General features: G+C 40.2%; 1 protein-coding gene and 1 non-coding gene across 3 annotated transcripts in view; both read left to right on the top strand.

Annotated features, from left to right (window-relative positions):
- The window catches only part of LOC140196469 (dnaJ homolog subfamily C member 5-like), a 166,147-nt gene extending 164,249 nt beyond the window's left edge, over positions 1–1,898 (top strand). For both annotated transcript variants that reach the window (XM_072255863.1, XM_072255779.1), the window contains one exon: positions 877–1,898. In XM_072255863.1, coding sequence (XP_072111964.1) covers positions 877–971 — 95 coding nt within the window. In that variant the 3' untranslated portion in view covers positions 972–1,898. The remainder of the gene's footprint in view (positions 1–876) is intronic.
- Positions 1,899–15,224: 13,326 nt separating this feature from the next.
- trnay-gua (transfer RNA tyrosine (anticodon GUA)) lies at positions 15,225–15,314 on the top strand. The gene is given in 2 exon segments: positions 15,225–15,261; positions 15,279–15,314. It is a non-coding gene; the product is annotated as a tRNA-Tyr (tRNA).
- Positions 15,315–15,577: the final 263 nt, after the last annotated feature.

Genomic DNA, 15,577 nt, shown 5'->3' with positions numbered 1-15,577 from the left:
GTTCCAACCTGGGTACATCACTGTACAACCCAACTGTGTCCTCACCGAGTGTACACTCACAGCTTTAGGAGGGAGTTATGGAACAGAGATCTGGGACAGAAATTTATTTTCTGAATAGTTTGGACTTTTAACCAGAGAATTTAGTGCTTTACTTCAGATTGGATTGTGAAATGACTTGAATTATGTCAGGAAGCCACATGTTGTAGTTTAGATCATATCACTTTCAAACCACTGGCAATATAAATCAATATATGACAAATCACACATCATTCTCCTGAACATTTATTTATCTGTTTTCCTAAATCAGCTTGTAAAATACTGACTGAATTTGTTAATGTTGATACAACATCTGATTTTGTCCACTTTGAAACAGATGAGAATTTCCAAAGTAGGAAGCAACATTCCATTCTCCGTCCTGCCATTCACTCAGGGGCAGGCGGCAGAGAATGTTTCTTCAGCTGCCTCTGCTGAAATAGATTCCATCAATGGTTTAATAGCACAGCTGCCCTTGAGTGCTTGTAGTGTCATCTGCATAGTGACAGCATAGCTCATTCTAATTCAGAAACATCCTAAATCTATTCTATTGACATCAGAATATTTATTATTGATGGATTTATGTGACTTTGCATCCAGTAGGCAAGAGTAATTATATATGAATAAAAGAAGTTGGGGGAAAATAAAGCATGGCTTTTAACACATTTTAATGCCAAACTGATCAATATGCTGATTGATCAGAAGGGCTTGACAGCAAACTCTTCCACTAACTTTTGGATATTGTATTATATTTTTGTTTGGCTTCAGAACGGTATGTTCAGGTACATCCAAACATCAGCTCAATGTGCTAACACTGTACTCCTTGTTGCTTTGTGGTTGCAGAAGGAGACGTTCCCATCGTTCTTCAGCCAACAAATGCAAATGAAAAAACTCAGCTAATTGGTGATAGCCGACGTACCTACAACACAGATGGATAGAATCTGAGAGAATAGGAAGTTGAGCTGAAATTCCATGCAACATTACAATAGGATTTGTCTTGAGAGAGGTTGCAGCTTTCATTTGGAAAATTAAGCCATCAACTACCAATTTTTAATCACTTAAGAACACCGTGAATTCTGTCCAGCAAATTAAAGAAATGATCTATAAACAAAGTCAAATGTTTGTTTTTGCTCTGAACACGATAATATCAATTTCCTTTCATTTTGCTTACTTTATCTTATAATGTTACCTAGAAATAAGCAGTCATTTATTTTAAATTATACTGGTGAAAAAAATGTCTTTAATGTATTCCAACAACTCTACCTACCACAAATTAATTATCAGGCTTTGTATAATACGGAAGCAGTTTCAGCTTGCTGGATAAGACAATATAGCTATTAAACAGTCTCCAGCAATGCTGGAAGTGAAAGCTGGATCACTTGTTTCCACTTTACTAGCTATTCATTCCCCAACAGAAATGAATCTACTGTCCAAGTATTTCAGTAGTTCAAATATTTATGACTGCCTTTTTTATGGGAGGAATATTAACATTGCATGTTGAACAACAACAGGCATGCTCGTCAGTTCTACAACAGAAACATATGATGACAAATACAGAAATTAAGTCAGATTGGATGATCCATGTGAAGTGCTAATTAACTATGCTAAAGATTTTAGCAGTGGGCTTCAGGTCAAAAAGGAAGTTCATTAAAATAATTTGAACAAATTAATACAGAAATGAATTGCTTCTTTAGAACAGGGATTTTCAATCTATCTTAACCATAACTGGCTCAGTCATTTGCACTTTAGCTCTGTAAATTTAGGATGGTATAGTTTAGCTTTCATAATATATTTATTTCTCAAATATCTGCAAACAAAAGAAATTAATTTCTATTTTGTATGCAAAAGGCTTAGATAAATGTTGAAAACTGTAGAAAATGTTATAATACCTGTATTCTTAGAGGAATTTCTGGAATAAACTGTAATTGTATACCCTTTTGTGTATAGCATCTTCTGCTCTCTTAAAATTCAACACTTGTTCCCTATTTCAAAGTTTAGATTTATATTCCATTAAAATATAATACAACACAAGATATTGTAATGGGATATTTCTGTAGTCAGATATATTTTAGATTGTGATACAACTTTTATGATCACCATTTTAAGGGAAGGACTGCAGCAGACATGTAACAAGTAATTTTCTGATCTAATATTTTTGTTAGGAAGCTTCTAAGAAAATATTACAGAAATTCCTATATGGACCATGTCAAAACAACCAGAATCCCGTAGCATCACTAGTCTACTTATTCAAGTTTCTTTCAATTTGAAATGTATTGGCAAGAAGAAAGTTCCTTGCCTCAGGGAAACTCAACATTTCTACCTTTAAGTAAGTATCAGACTAAAGTGTTTGTGTCTGCCTCTTCCTTTATAACATTTTAGGCTGTTGTACAATTGTATGCAATGTGAAAGTATATTCTATCTCCGTTTGTAACTAACGATTGTTAGATCATATCATCTGGTGTATTTAAATATAAACCTCAGAAAGGCTACCCGAAGGTGAATGTATTTTGTAACTTATAAATAGGTTTCCATTTAGTATATGAAACTTAGTGAATTTTCACAAAGGGAGTACTCTTTCTCAATATTATTTTTAGAATGGACTGTTTAAAAGTAACAAATTATATTATTTCCTTTAAAGGTGTTGGATGTTGCTGTTAGACCTAACAGCTCCCTGTGCATGTTCCTACTTGTATTGTACTGTATATGATCTATTACTTGTAGCACATAAATTCAAAGTCAGAAATGATGGCGATCCCAAGCTATCTCATTATATATTCAAAAATCTGAAATCTGAAACACTTCCTCAAGCATTTCGGATAAGGGATTAGGCAATTCATATTATACAGCACATTCTTTGTTCCAAGTTGCTAATCTTGGCTGCTGTACTTTACAAATTCCAAGATGATCTTGTTTTACCCTCTCTTCCCAGACTTGAAATTATGAAACTCTAGAATGTTGATGGAAACCTATATCCTGCACTATATTTGGTTACATTGCTTGGCACAATATTTTCAAAGTCCCTTTTATAAGGGACTTTAGGGACTTGGCACTCAGTGCTGGCCTTTGCCATGTCTGCCCATCTTGGCCCTTCAATCTTGCAGCCCTGTTTCTGACAGGAAATCTCAATCAAAGAAAAATTCTGCAGATGCTGCATAGCTGAAAAAGAATCAAAAATTCCAAAAATGTCAATGCTTTTGATTTTGTATCCTAAAATTAAGTGTGTCACCTCTAAGCCCATATTTCCTGATTATATTACTTTAATTCTATAGCATTTATCCACTGTTACGTACCCCGTAACTGGGTTGCCAAACCAGCAGAAATGGACCACTTAGTTGGAGTCTGGTTAACAGAAACTAATAAAGTTTTATTACAGAAATAAGCAACACAGTACTCTAATTGTAGGGATATAAATGCAACAGGTTAGCAATGATAAAACACACATGTACACAGAACTAGGGTAAGAGGAATCAATCAAGCTCTATCGCAGTCTAAGGGTAAAATGATCAGTCTCAAGTGACGCAGAGTTCAGTTCAGCTTAGTACAGTTCGCAGTAATCGCTGTTGTGCCGTTGGAGAGAGAGAGAGAGAGAGAGATAATATGCAAATCTGATTCAGACAGACCTTTGATGTTCTTCGCAGTTAGCTTTCGGGCGAACCCTTTTAATGTCTTCTGTGGTCACCGACTGTGACCCCTCCATTCCAGATACAACTGTTCTTCCGCGGTGAACCCGGCACCCAGGCAAGGGCGGACACACACACCAGGTTCCCGCCGATCGTACCTTTTCACCCTGTGCATCTATGGTTGGTTCCTGCGACCAGACCTCCAAACTCCCACCAGGTTGTGGGGTCACACCGCTCTTCCAGGGTCTCGTTATCTCGTGATCTCATGGTGTGCGTCATGCCTTAGCGAACCTGTTCTTTTTATCCCCCTGCTGGGGTGTCGCCTGTCCATCAAACTTCAAACAGTTCAGGTTCAAAGCAACCAGTCTGTCAATATTCTGAAATGTGTTTCTTTCTCGTTAATCTCTCTCTTCTCTCTTATTAGCATTTTGAATGTTTCTCCATTATCTCCCTTATCTCTCTCATCAGCATCAATCTTCTGATAACTTGGTTTGTCATCACACCACCAAGTAGAGATTCAAATAAAAAATAATAATCTGCTAAAATATAAATGCAAAGTGCATTTCTCAGAGCTAACAGCACTTTGTATAACCAAATATTTACAGTATATAAAAAGTGGGAAAAACTGCCTAGACCTAGAAAATAAGTTTTGAAGTACTCATTCAAAGTTATACAGGATTCCTCTCATGGTTGTATTTCATGGTTACTTAAACATTTCTTTCTGTTCTCCTAACCTCCAACTGTGAGAAAAGAAATGTTTACTATTTGAACAAGGAAACTATTTAAGTTATGAATGGTTAGAATGGATGTTCATGTTCAAGTTTATTGTCATTCAACTGTACACATGCATACAGCTAAATGAAACAATATTCCTCAGGGACCAGGGTGCAAAACACTGTACATATATCAGGTCTTAATGACATTGAGTGCAAGGTTGTTGCTGTGACACCACTCAACTAGCTGGCATATCTCATTCCTGTGCACTCTCTCATCTCCATCTGAGATTCTACCAACAATGGTTGTAATATCAGCAAATTTATAGATGGTATTTGAGCTTTACCCAGCCATATATTCATGGGAGTAGAGCACGTAGAGCATTAAGCTAAGCACACACCCCTGAGGTGCGCCAGTGTTTATCTACAGCAAGGAGAAGATATTATCACCAATCCGCACAGATTGTGGTCTTCTGGTTAGGAAGTTGAGGAACCAATTGCAGAGGGACATACAGATGTCCAGGTTCTGTAACTTATCGATCAGGACTGTGGGAATGATGCTGCTAAACACTGAGTGAAAGTCAACAAACAGCATTCTGACATAGGTGTTTGTATTATCCAGGTGAAGAGCCATTGAGATTGCATCTGCCGTAGATCTATTGTGATGACAGGCAAATTGCAATGGGTCCAGGTCCTCGCTGAGGCAGGAGTTGATTCTGGTTATGACTAACCTCTCAATGCATTTCATCACTGTAGATGTGAGCACTGTATATCACATACAGCACATAAAATAATATTAACACGGTAATATTAATAGATAAAAAAAAGTAATCTGTAGGTGCACAAATTGACATAAAGTGCAAATGCAAGTGACAGCAAAGTGTTCACAGACTGGGAGAAGAAGCTGTTACCCAGTCTGACAGGCCTTGACAATGCTGAGGGCCCTGTGAAAGCAATGCTTCTTGGGTATATGCTGGATGGGGGTGGGTTGGGGGAGGTTGGGAGACAGGCCCTATATGATTTCCTATACTTCAATTGTGTAAACAGACTTAGGCATCATTAACTAGAATTGACAAGCAGGTTGACTCCACCGGTTCTACTTTGCCTCTGAAATAGTAGCAGAGGTCTAGCATCTAGCAGAATGGAAAGGTAACCAGCAGAAGTGGCCTCTTAATGCCTTCCTGCACATGAATGATATTGCCATCTTCTGCTTGGATCCAAGGTCAGTCCTCAGATTGACCAGCATCTGTGAATAGTTTCAACTGGCCTTGTGGGAGAATCAACTACAAGAAGATTGAGAACATGCTTTCATGTGAGAAATAGCTAGTCCAACACAAATTCTAATTGCCCGAGGATCTAACTCAGAGGGTCTGAGGCATGCTACAAACAGCCTGGAGCCGATAGCTAAGACCAAACTAAAATTAAGACAGTGCTCCCTCTCAATGGTGGACAATAACCTGGTTATTGAGCATGAGATGCTCTAAGAGTTGCCCTCTTCAGTGCAAGTGCAGCCCATATCCCAACTCTCCTGCCATAGCATTTGGCAGAATGCCTCATCACCAAAACTCCCCAATAAGCACCAGAGCTGGCAAAGAGAGGGGATGTTCCTTTCAGATCCTTCTTTCACATTTCACAAAATATGTCATCCTCAAGACAACAATGAACACTTATCTCATTGTGGAATACAGACTTGCAGAGAAATTCTTTTTAACAGTATGTTAACTCTGGCTGGTGGCGTAGTGGCACCAGTGCCAGACTTCGGGACGAAAGGTCCCGAGTTCGAAGCCAGCTGGCTCGCTCTCCATCCGTGCTGGGTTACGAGCTGGTGATCTCTTTGGAAACTCAGCTGGTAGAAGGTAATGCCGTGTCTTACGTCGTATGCGGTTCCCCACTACGTCAGAGAGGTGTGGAGGGACCTTTCCTAACTCAAGTGTGAGAGAAAATCACTCTCACACTTGAATCACATCTCAGATGAAAGCAAGATAACAAAACTATCTGAATAATTTAAATAATTAACTGTGGTACTGACTGTTTACTTCCTTTAAGTTTTAGTTGTTTTAGACTGTTTGATTGCTAATTACTTCATCTATATTCAAAGGGATATTTGATTCTGAGAGATCAATGATCTAAAACAAATTTTTGATCTCTTTTCATTGATGTCTGATCTGCTGATCCTTCCCAGCATTTCCTTTTTTTTCCAATTAATACAGAAATGTCACCAATGATGCAACAAATCTGTATTGAACTGAATTTAAAAAGAAATACTTGAACTCATCCAGATTTGAGCCATTTACAAAATAGTCCAGACAAGAAAAATACTGAAAATCTTGCACATAGTTCAATGACACCTAAGTGAGTTTTTAATTATTTCATCCTGTCAAAGCTCTTTCATAAGTATTGAGTAATTTACTTGAATGAAAATTGCAAACTATAAGGGGCATTTTTTTTATTTTAGTAAGTTAAGTTTATATTTCAACTTCTCATCTAATGATATTCCAGTCATTTATTATTCTATTTAATGTTTATAACATCAGTTAAAATTACTTTCTAGTTTCCTGTATGTGAAAATTCTGTAACGTGATTGGCTTTTCAAGCAGCTTGATGACATCACAGTCACTGGGCACCAAGAAGCTTATTGAACTTAAGCTCTTCTGCCATAGGTGTTGAAGTTGTCTTGTCACTGCAGTTGTTAAATCTTGTAGGGAGCTTTTTCTCCAAGGTCAATGGGAATGTTGGCACATTTACTACTGACAAATACTTGAAGCAATGTATCCTTTCCCCTGCGAGTGTAATGTGTTTTGGACTGTTAAAGTAAGCTGCTGATAGACATATGCTGAGCTGAATTCCAAATCCTCTGTGCTCCTAAGGGTCTGTTCTACATTGACTTCAATGCAAAGAAAATTCACAAGCAATGCCACTTGTTTTATTCCCCAAATGAAGCTGAAAGTCTTGACCTGCGGTTGTAAATTTTGGAAGAAGCACTTGAATAGATTCCCGAAGTTTTAGAGTGTTGTCAAAGTACGGGCTAACATTACAGCAATTTTGTTTCGCTAATGCAGAATACAATAGCAACGGAAACAGAATTAACATTCCAATAGTCATAGTCATAGTCTTACTTTATTGATCCCGGGGGAAATTGGTAATAGCCTTTGTAGTACAAGTTACTGAACTTGATGGATTAGACTCTATTTTGGTATGAGCAGCTGTTTTATTCTCTGTCACTCAACAACATTCTGAGAGTCTAAACTACCCCAAATTCTGATCTTTTAATCAATACCAAATTCAGTAACTCTGTAATGGGGAGGCATGGAATTCTCACTGAAAAAAAAATCTGCCTGTCCTTCTATCAAGCCTCATCTTGCACATCTTCTTATAAGACTTGACCAGATTAAGTGAAGTAATTTGGGTCCCAGTGCTATGTTAAAGGTGGTATTAAGATAGAAGAAGCTGTTGTTCTTGGCTAAGGTGCTGTCCTTGCAACTAGCACCATATGAACACATCCTCAATTAATGAGCTGGATTACTCAGCCCATGTTTTGCTGACCACTCGCTGACGGGATCTACACAGCCCCACCCACTTCAGTGATTTCGACTGGACCTTCTGCACATTGATGACACCAGAATTAAAGATGTGCTCTCTTAAGACAGGTAAGTTGGCCCAATGAGAGACTAGTAAGGGCCTGTTACTGTTTCTCCCTTGATCATCAATCCCAGGAGAATGCAAAAGGGCACACATTTGAAAGTTCATACATCTTTTGCTGGGTGTGACAAACTAAGCTAAAACCTAAAGTTAATGCTTAAAGCTTAATTAGGCTGCAATAATTCTGAAAAAGAGTGGAACCAGAATTTAGAAAAGAGCTACAATGATATAATTCAGAAAGTGTACAACCATGAGGGAAAAAATGCTGCCCTAAAGGTCAGGTTTTACATTGAATCTCATTACAGGTCGCAATAATAAAACAATTGCAAATTTCTATTTATCAAAACTAAGTAGAAAATTATAATGAAAGTTGGGAGCACTAATTATCTGCAAAATCTGGGGATGACAATTTCTTCCAATCATCATATTTTTCACACAGATAACACTGCCTTGCAAGACTACAATAGTGTTTAAGTGCTTGTCTGGATTCCTAACCAGCACAGCATCTACAAATGATAAAATGTCAAACAATTATACAATTAGACCATAAGATATAGGAGCAGAATTAGGCCATTTGGCCCATCAAGTCTGCACTGCCATTTCATCATGGTTGATCCAATTTTCCTCTCAGCCCCATCTCCTGCAAATGTCACTCCATTCTTTAAGAAGGAGGTGGTGGGGGGGGGGTAGACAAAAGAGAGGAAACCTGACCGGTGATGGGGAAAATGCTAGAGTCAGTTATCAAAGATGTGATAACAGCACATTTGGAAAGCGGTGAAATCATCGGACAAAGTCAGCATGGATTTGTGAAAGGAAAATCATGTCTGACGTATCTCATAGAATTTTTTGAGGATGTAACTAGCAGAGTGGATAGGGGAGAACCAGTGGATGTGGTATATTTGGATTTTCAAAAGGCTTTTGACAAGGTCCCACACAGGAGATTAGTGTGCAAACTTAAAGCACACGGTATTGGGGGTATGGTATTGATGTGGATAGAGAATTGGTTGGCAAACAGGAAGCAAAGAGTGGGAATAAACGGGACCTTTTCAGAATGGCAGGCAGTGACTAATGGGGCACCGCAAGGCTCAGTGCTGGGACCCTGGTTGTTTACAATATATATTAATGACTTAGATGAGGGAATTAAATGCAGCATCTCCAAGTTTGCGGATGACACGAAGCTGGGCGGCAGTGTTAGCTGTGAGGAGGATGCTAAGAGGATGCAGGGTGACTTGGATAGGTTAGGTGAGTGGGCAAATTCATGGCACATGCAATTTAATGTGGATAAATGTGAGGTTATCCACTTTAGTGGCAAAAACAGGAAAACAGATTATTATCTGAATGGTGGCCGATTAGGAAAAGGGGAGGTGCAACGAGACCTGGGTGTCATTATACACCAGTCATTGAAAGTGGGCATGCAGGTACAGCAGGTGGTGAAAAAGGCGAATGGTATGCTGGCATTCATAGCAAGAGGATTTGAGTACAGGAGCAGGGAGGTACTACTGCAGTTGTACAAGGCCTTGGTGAGACTACACCTGGAGTATTGTGTGCAGTTTTGGTCCCCTAATCTGAGGAAAGACATCCTTGCCATAGAGGGAGTACAAAGAAGGTTCACCAGATTGATTCCTGGGATGGCAGGACTTTCATATGATGAAAGACTGGATCGACTAGGCTTATACTCGTTGGAATTTAGAAGATTGAGGGGGGATCTTATTGAAACATATAAAATCCTAAAGGGATTGGATAGGCTAGATGCAGGAAGATTGTTTCCGATGTTGGGGAAGTCCAGAACGAGGGGTCACAGCTTGAGGATAAAGGGGAAGCCTTTTAGGACCGAGATTAGGAAAAACTTCTTCACACAGAGAGTGGTGAATCTGTGGAATTCTCTGCCACATGAAACAGTTCAGGCCAGTTCATTGGCTATATTTAAGAGGGAGTTAGATATGGCCCTTGTGGCTAAAGGGATCGGGGGTATGGGGGGAAGGCTGGTACAGGGTGCTGAGTTGGATGATCAGCCATGATCATACCGAATGGCGGTGCAGGTTCGAAGGTTCGAAGGGCCGAATGGCCTGCTCCTGCACCTATCTTCTATGTTTCTATGTTTAACTATAAGCCAGTTAGCCTAACCTTAGTGGTTGGGGAAGTGTTGGAGTCCATTATTAAAGATGAGGTTTTGGGGTACTTGGAGACTCATGATAAAGTAAGTCAAAGTCAGCATGGTTTCTGTAAAAGGAAATCTTACCTGACAACTCCGTTAGAATTCTTCATGGTAGTAACAAACAGAGTGGACAAAGAGACAGTGGATGTAATTTGCTTAGATTTACAGAAGGCATTTGAGAAGCTGCCTACATGAGGCTGCTTAACAAGATAAAATCCTTTAGTGTTACAGGAGGTATACTGGCATGGATAGAGGAATGGTTGACAGGCAGGAGGCAGCAAGTGGGAATAAAGGGGGCCTTTCTGGTTGGCTGCCAGTGACTAGTAGTGTTTCTTAGGGATCAGTATTGGGACTGCTACTTTTCACATTGTTTGTCAATGATTTATATAGTGGAATTAATGGCTTTGTGACAAAGCTTGTGGATGATACAAAGATAGATGGAGGAGTAGGTAGTGCTGAGGAAGCAATGCAATCGCAGCAGGACTTATACAAATTGGAAGAATGGGAAAAATGTGGCTGATGGAATACAGTGTTGGGAAATTATGATAATGCATTTTGATAAAAGACTATTATGTTAAATGGCGAGAAGTTCAAACATCAGAGGTGCAGAGAGATTTGGGAGTCCTCATGCAAGACTCCCAGAATGTTAATTTACAGATTGAGTCTGTGGTGAAGAAGGGAAATGCAATGTTGGCATTTATTTCAAGGGAAATAGAATATAAAAACAAGGAGATAGTGCTGAGCCTTTTGTAAGATACTAGTCAGGCCACACTTGGAGTAGTGTCAACAGTTTTGGGCCCTTTATCTCAGAAAGGATGTGTGACAATTGGAGAGAGTCCAGAGGAGGTTCACAAGGGTAATTCTGGGAACGAAGGGGTTAACATATGAGGAGTGTGTGGCAGTTTTAGGCCTGTACTCACTGGAATTAAGAAGAATGCGTCGGGGGGGGTGGAATTCTCATTGAAACCTACTGAATGTTGAAAGGATTAGATAGGGTGGATGTGGAGAGGATGTTTCCTCTAGTGGGGATATCCATAGCAAGAGGGCACAGCCTCAAGATTGAGGGATGACTTTTAGAACAGAAGTAAAGAGGAATTTTTTTTTAACCAGAGAGTGGTGAATCTGTAGAATGCTCTGCCACAGATTGCAATGGAGGCCCAAGTCCATGGGTATATTCAAAGCGGAAGTTTATAGATTCCTGATTGGTCAGGACATCAATGGATGTGGTGAGAGGGCAGGTGAATGGGATCAGCCATGATGGAATGGTGGAGGGGACTCAATGGGCTGAATGGCCTAAAGCTGCTCCTGCCTTCTCCCCGTATTGCTTCCTGCCCTGACTAATCAAAAATCTCTCAACCTCTCCCTTAAATATACATAAAGACTTGGCCTTCACAGCTGCCTGTGGCAAAGAATTCCACACATTCACCACTCTTTAGCTAAAGAGATTCCTCCTCGTCTCCATTCTGAAATGTCCTCTGGTCTTAGACTCTCCCACCGTAGGAAACATCCTCTCCACATCCACTCTATCAAGGCCTTTCACCATTTGATAGGTTTCAATTAGGTCTTGGAATCCTTTTTGTGAACCTCCTTTGAACCCTCTCCAGTTTCAGCACATCCTTTCCAAGATAAGGGGCCCAAAACTGCACACAATAATCCAAGAGAGGCCTCACCAGTGCTTTCTGAAGTCTCAACATTACAACTTTGCTTTTATATTCTATTTTACCATAACAAATGGATACTATAGAGAAAGTGCAGAGGAGATTTACAAGGATGTTGCCTAGATTGGAGACCATGCCTTATAGGTTGAGTGAACTTGGCCTTTTTTCCTTGGAGTGACGGAGGATGAGGGGTGACCTGAGTGAGGTCAAAAAGATGATGAGAGTCATTGATTGTGTAGATAGCCAGAGGCTTTTTCCCAGGCTGAAATGGCTAACACGAGGGGGCATAGTTTTAAAATGCTTGGAAGTAGGTACAAAGGGAAATGTCAGGGTCAAGTTTTTCACACAGAGAGTGATGGGTGCGTGGAATACACTGCCAGTGAAGGTGGTGGAGGTGGATACAATAGGGTCTTTTAAGAGACTCCTAGATAGGTACATGGGGCTTAGAAAAATAAAGTGCTATGCAGTAGGTTAATTCTAGGCAGTTTCTAGAGTAGGTTACATGGTTACAACATTGTGGGCTGAAGGGCCTGTAATGTGCTGTAGTTTCTATGTTTCTAAACCTTGTCTAAATCTTTGTGCACCACTTGGCGACAGCTGTGTAGGAATGGGGTTCGTATTCTGGAAGTGGAAAGGACAACCAGGAGACAGCAGAAGAGAGCCAGAAGAAATGCAGCCACGGTTGCCACCACTTCTACATATACATGTCCCACCTGCAATAAAGCTTGTGGGGCCAGGATAGGACTGTATAGTCATCAAAGATCTCACCGTTAAAGGAGTGGTTGTTGTCATCGGATTTCGATGGACAACCGAAGAAGACTATATCTCAGCACCATATAACAAGTCAAACAAGATCAGGAGATGACAGTTCCATGGTAAACTCATAGGGACTGGCTTCACCAGTGAGTGAATGGTGAGGAGATGTACTCACTTGCCTGCCATGGAATCCAATGATCATGTCATTTTCTGGACAGAAAAAAAGATCTAAGATGAGTTAGGTTTAATATTTCCATTTCGATTATCCAGCCTTTTGACAACATTATCCCCAGGTACTGGCTTTAACAAGTCTTCCTCACTACTTACACCTGTTATTGACAATGAATTCATGCAGTTTATGAATACTCATTATCCTGAGCTTCACTCTGCTCCCGCATCCACTTTACAAAGGTAGTGTTTAAATTTTATTTTTATAGAGTCATTAAATCGTGAAACAGACCCTTCAGGCCACTATGTTCATTCAGGGACAGTCTACACTGACAGCCAGAAATCAACATGGAGCTGGTCCGACATTTCCTCAATACAAATCCTACCTGAGTCACACAAGTGTGGAATTTCATGAAACTGAATGCCAGAGATCATTTGGCCCTTTAAATCTGCATCACCCTTTTGAAAAGACTTTCAAGTTAATTTCCCTTCCCTGCTATTTTCATGTAGTCCCATTTGCTCCACCCTCTGCCTCAAGTAATGATCCAAATCGCTTTAAAGGCATATTATTAAATCATCACTTTTCACCACCTTTATCCAGCCCAAATCTGATAGCTTGTGATGTAAAAAAATGTTTTTTTTTCAAATTGTCTGTTGCTCTTTTACCATTTACTTTACATTGAGACCCTTCCAAGGCAGTATCATTTTCTCCTCTTCATGATACCGAGCAGCTCCATGACATATACTTTCAACTTCCTCTATTTCAAGAGAAACAATTGCGGTTTCTTTTGACACACAGATTAAATCCTTGTGAATAAATGTTTTCTTCTCAGACCCTACATCCTTCCCAGATGTAATGTCCAGAATTGATCACAATACTCAAACCACGGCATAACTAATATTTTAAGACCACAAGACACAGGAGCAGAATTAGGCCATTCAGCCCATCGAGTCTCTTCTGCCACTCCATCTTGGCTGATTCTGAATCCCACTCAACCCCATACACCTGCGTTCTCGCCATATCCTTTGATGCTCCAACCGAACAGGTAGCGATCAACTTACACCTTCAATATACACGTGGACTGGGCCTCCACCGCAGTCTGGAGCAGTGCATTCCACAGATTGAGCATAAAAGATTTTTGTACTCTATCCCTTAACTGTAATAACAATTTCCTTTACTTCTTAACAACTTTCTTAATACTGTATTGTCAACCTTCAAGGCTTGTGTGCTTAAACTCATGCTTGACTCTGCTCCTGTATCCACTTTAAAAGGTACTATTTGATTTTTTTTATCGTCACAGAGTCATTGAATCATGCACCACAGAAACACATCCTTTGTCCACTATATCCACGCAGCCACCAAATATTCAGCTTTGTTAACCCCATTTACCAGCACATGGTCCGGATTTTCTATTCCTTGGTGATTCAAGTTTGCCTAGACTCTAGAAACCAGTTGAATGTTGTGAGAGTTCCCGCCTCCCCATCTTCTTTTCCAGATCCCAAAATCCTTTGGGTGTAAAACAAAACTTCCTCAGATTCCCTCGAAACCTTTTACCCTTATTCTAAACATATAGAAGTTTTTTTTTTCAACTCTGTTCTGGGGTTGGGCACATCTCTGGTCTTTCATCATCTTTCCATCAAAATGAATCAAGATAACGGTGAATCGGCGGGGTGTCCAGTCCTGCCGAAGGGTCTCGGCCTGAACCGCCACCTGTTTACTCTTTCCCATAGATGCTGCCTGACCTGCTGGGTTCCTCCAGCATTTTGTGTGTGTTGCACGGTACACTTCATCTGTAATGTGTCTGATTATGTTCACCAGTGTCAATAATCTTCTGAAGCCAACCACTCTGGAGTTAGTGCGTCAGCTTTTAACAGATACCTCATAACTGTTTCAAGAACAGCAGCCCCTGAATAGATTACAGTGATCATAGCACAACGAATAATCATTTGGTTAAAGTACATATGGACTAACTGTTTTACATTTAAGTAAAGACCATTCCTTGCCTGATGGTTTCAGGCTGATTGATGGGTACAGATGGTCTGACGGACGTCTATGATCTTATCCAAATGCTACATAACAGTCGCAGACTGATTCTGAACAAACGTTCAGAACTTTTGAACGTCGCAAACTTAACCCACAGTAAAGTGCAGAAGAAGCTGTGAGCAATGATTAAACGGTTTGCTGTTGAACCGGTACAGACCGATGGACGGTTGGAATGCTACAGATTAACGTCTTGCACTTTAAAACACAGTTTGATTCTGCATTAACAGGCTGTGCTTATTTTGGTGAGTGCGACCCTAGGCCAGTAGTTGAGTCTGTACATGTACAGACGCTCCTGCCAAACTGTGCTGCTCTCACTGCCCCCGACACCATCAGCCAGCAGCGATTTTGGCTAGGCTCGGACGCTTCCGGCTTCGTTTAAATTACCGCGCTACGTTGGAGTCAATTATTATAGCGCTGGAGCGCGTCACTGAGCGTGTTCCTTCGATAGCTCAGCTGGTAGAGCGGAGGACTGTAGTGGACGGGTTCCTAGAAATCCTTAGGTCGCTGGTTCGATTCCGGCTCGAAGGACAACCTTTTATTCCATTCGATAATTTTTTTGTAGGGCATTGCAAACGGAAATAAGTATCATAAGTGAAACATTTTTACCACAGTGTCCATTTATATTTCTGAATTAACATCGTTTGTTCACGTGGGCCGCGCATTACACACTATGTAGGTGTAACGTAAATGCTTCCCGAGTTGTGCACGTTGTGTTCTGTGGGTTTTGCTCATGCTCAAGTTTAATTTATATTGAAAACGCTATTTCTAAGTTTAGAACAACGTGAGAAATG

Source organism: Mobula birostris, chromosome 1 (genome assembly GCF_030028105.1).
Source record: "Mobula birostris isolate sMobBir1 chromosome 1, sMobBir1.hap1, whole genome shotgun sequence".
NCBI classification, from domain to species: domain Eukaryota; kingdom Metazoa; phylum Chordata; class Chondrichthyes; order Myliobatiformes; family Myliobatidae; genus Mobula; species Mobula birostris.
Note: the sequence above shows the minus strand (reverse complement) of the source record. Positions and strands in the feature narration are given on the sequence as shown.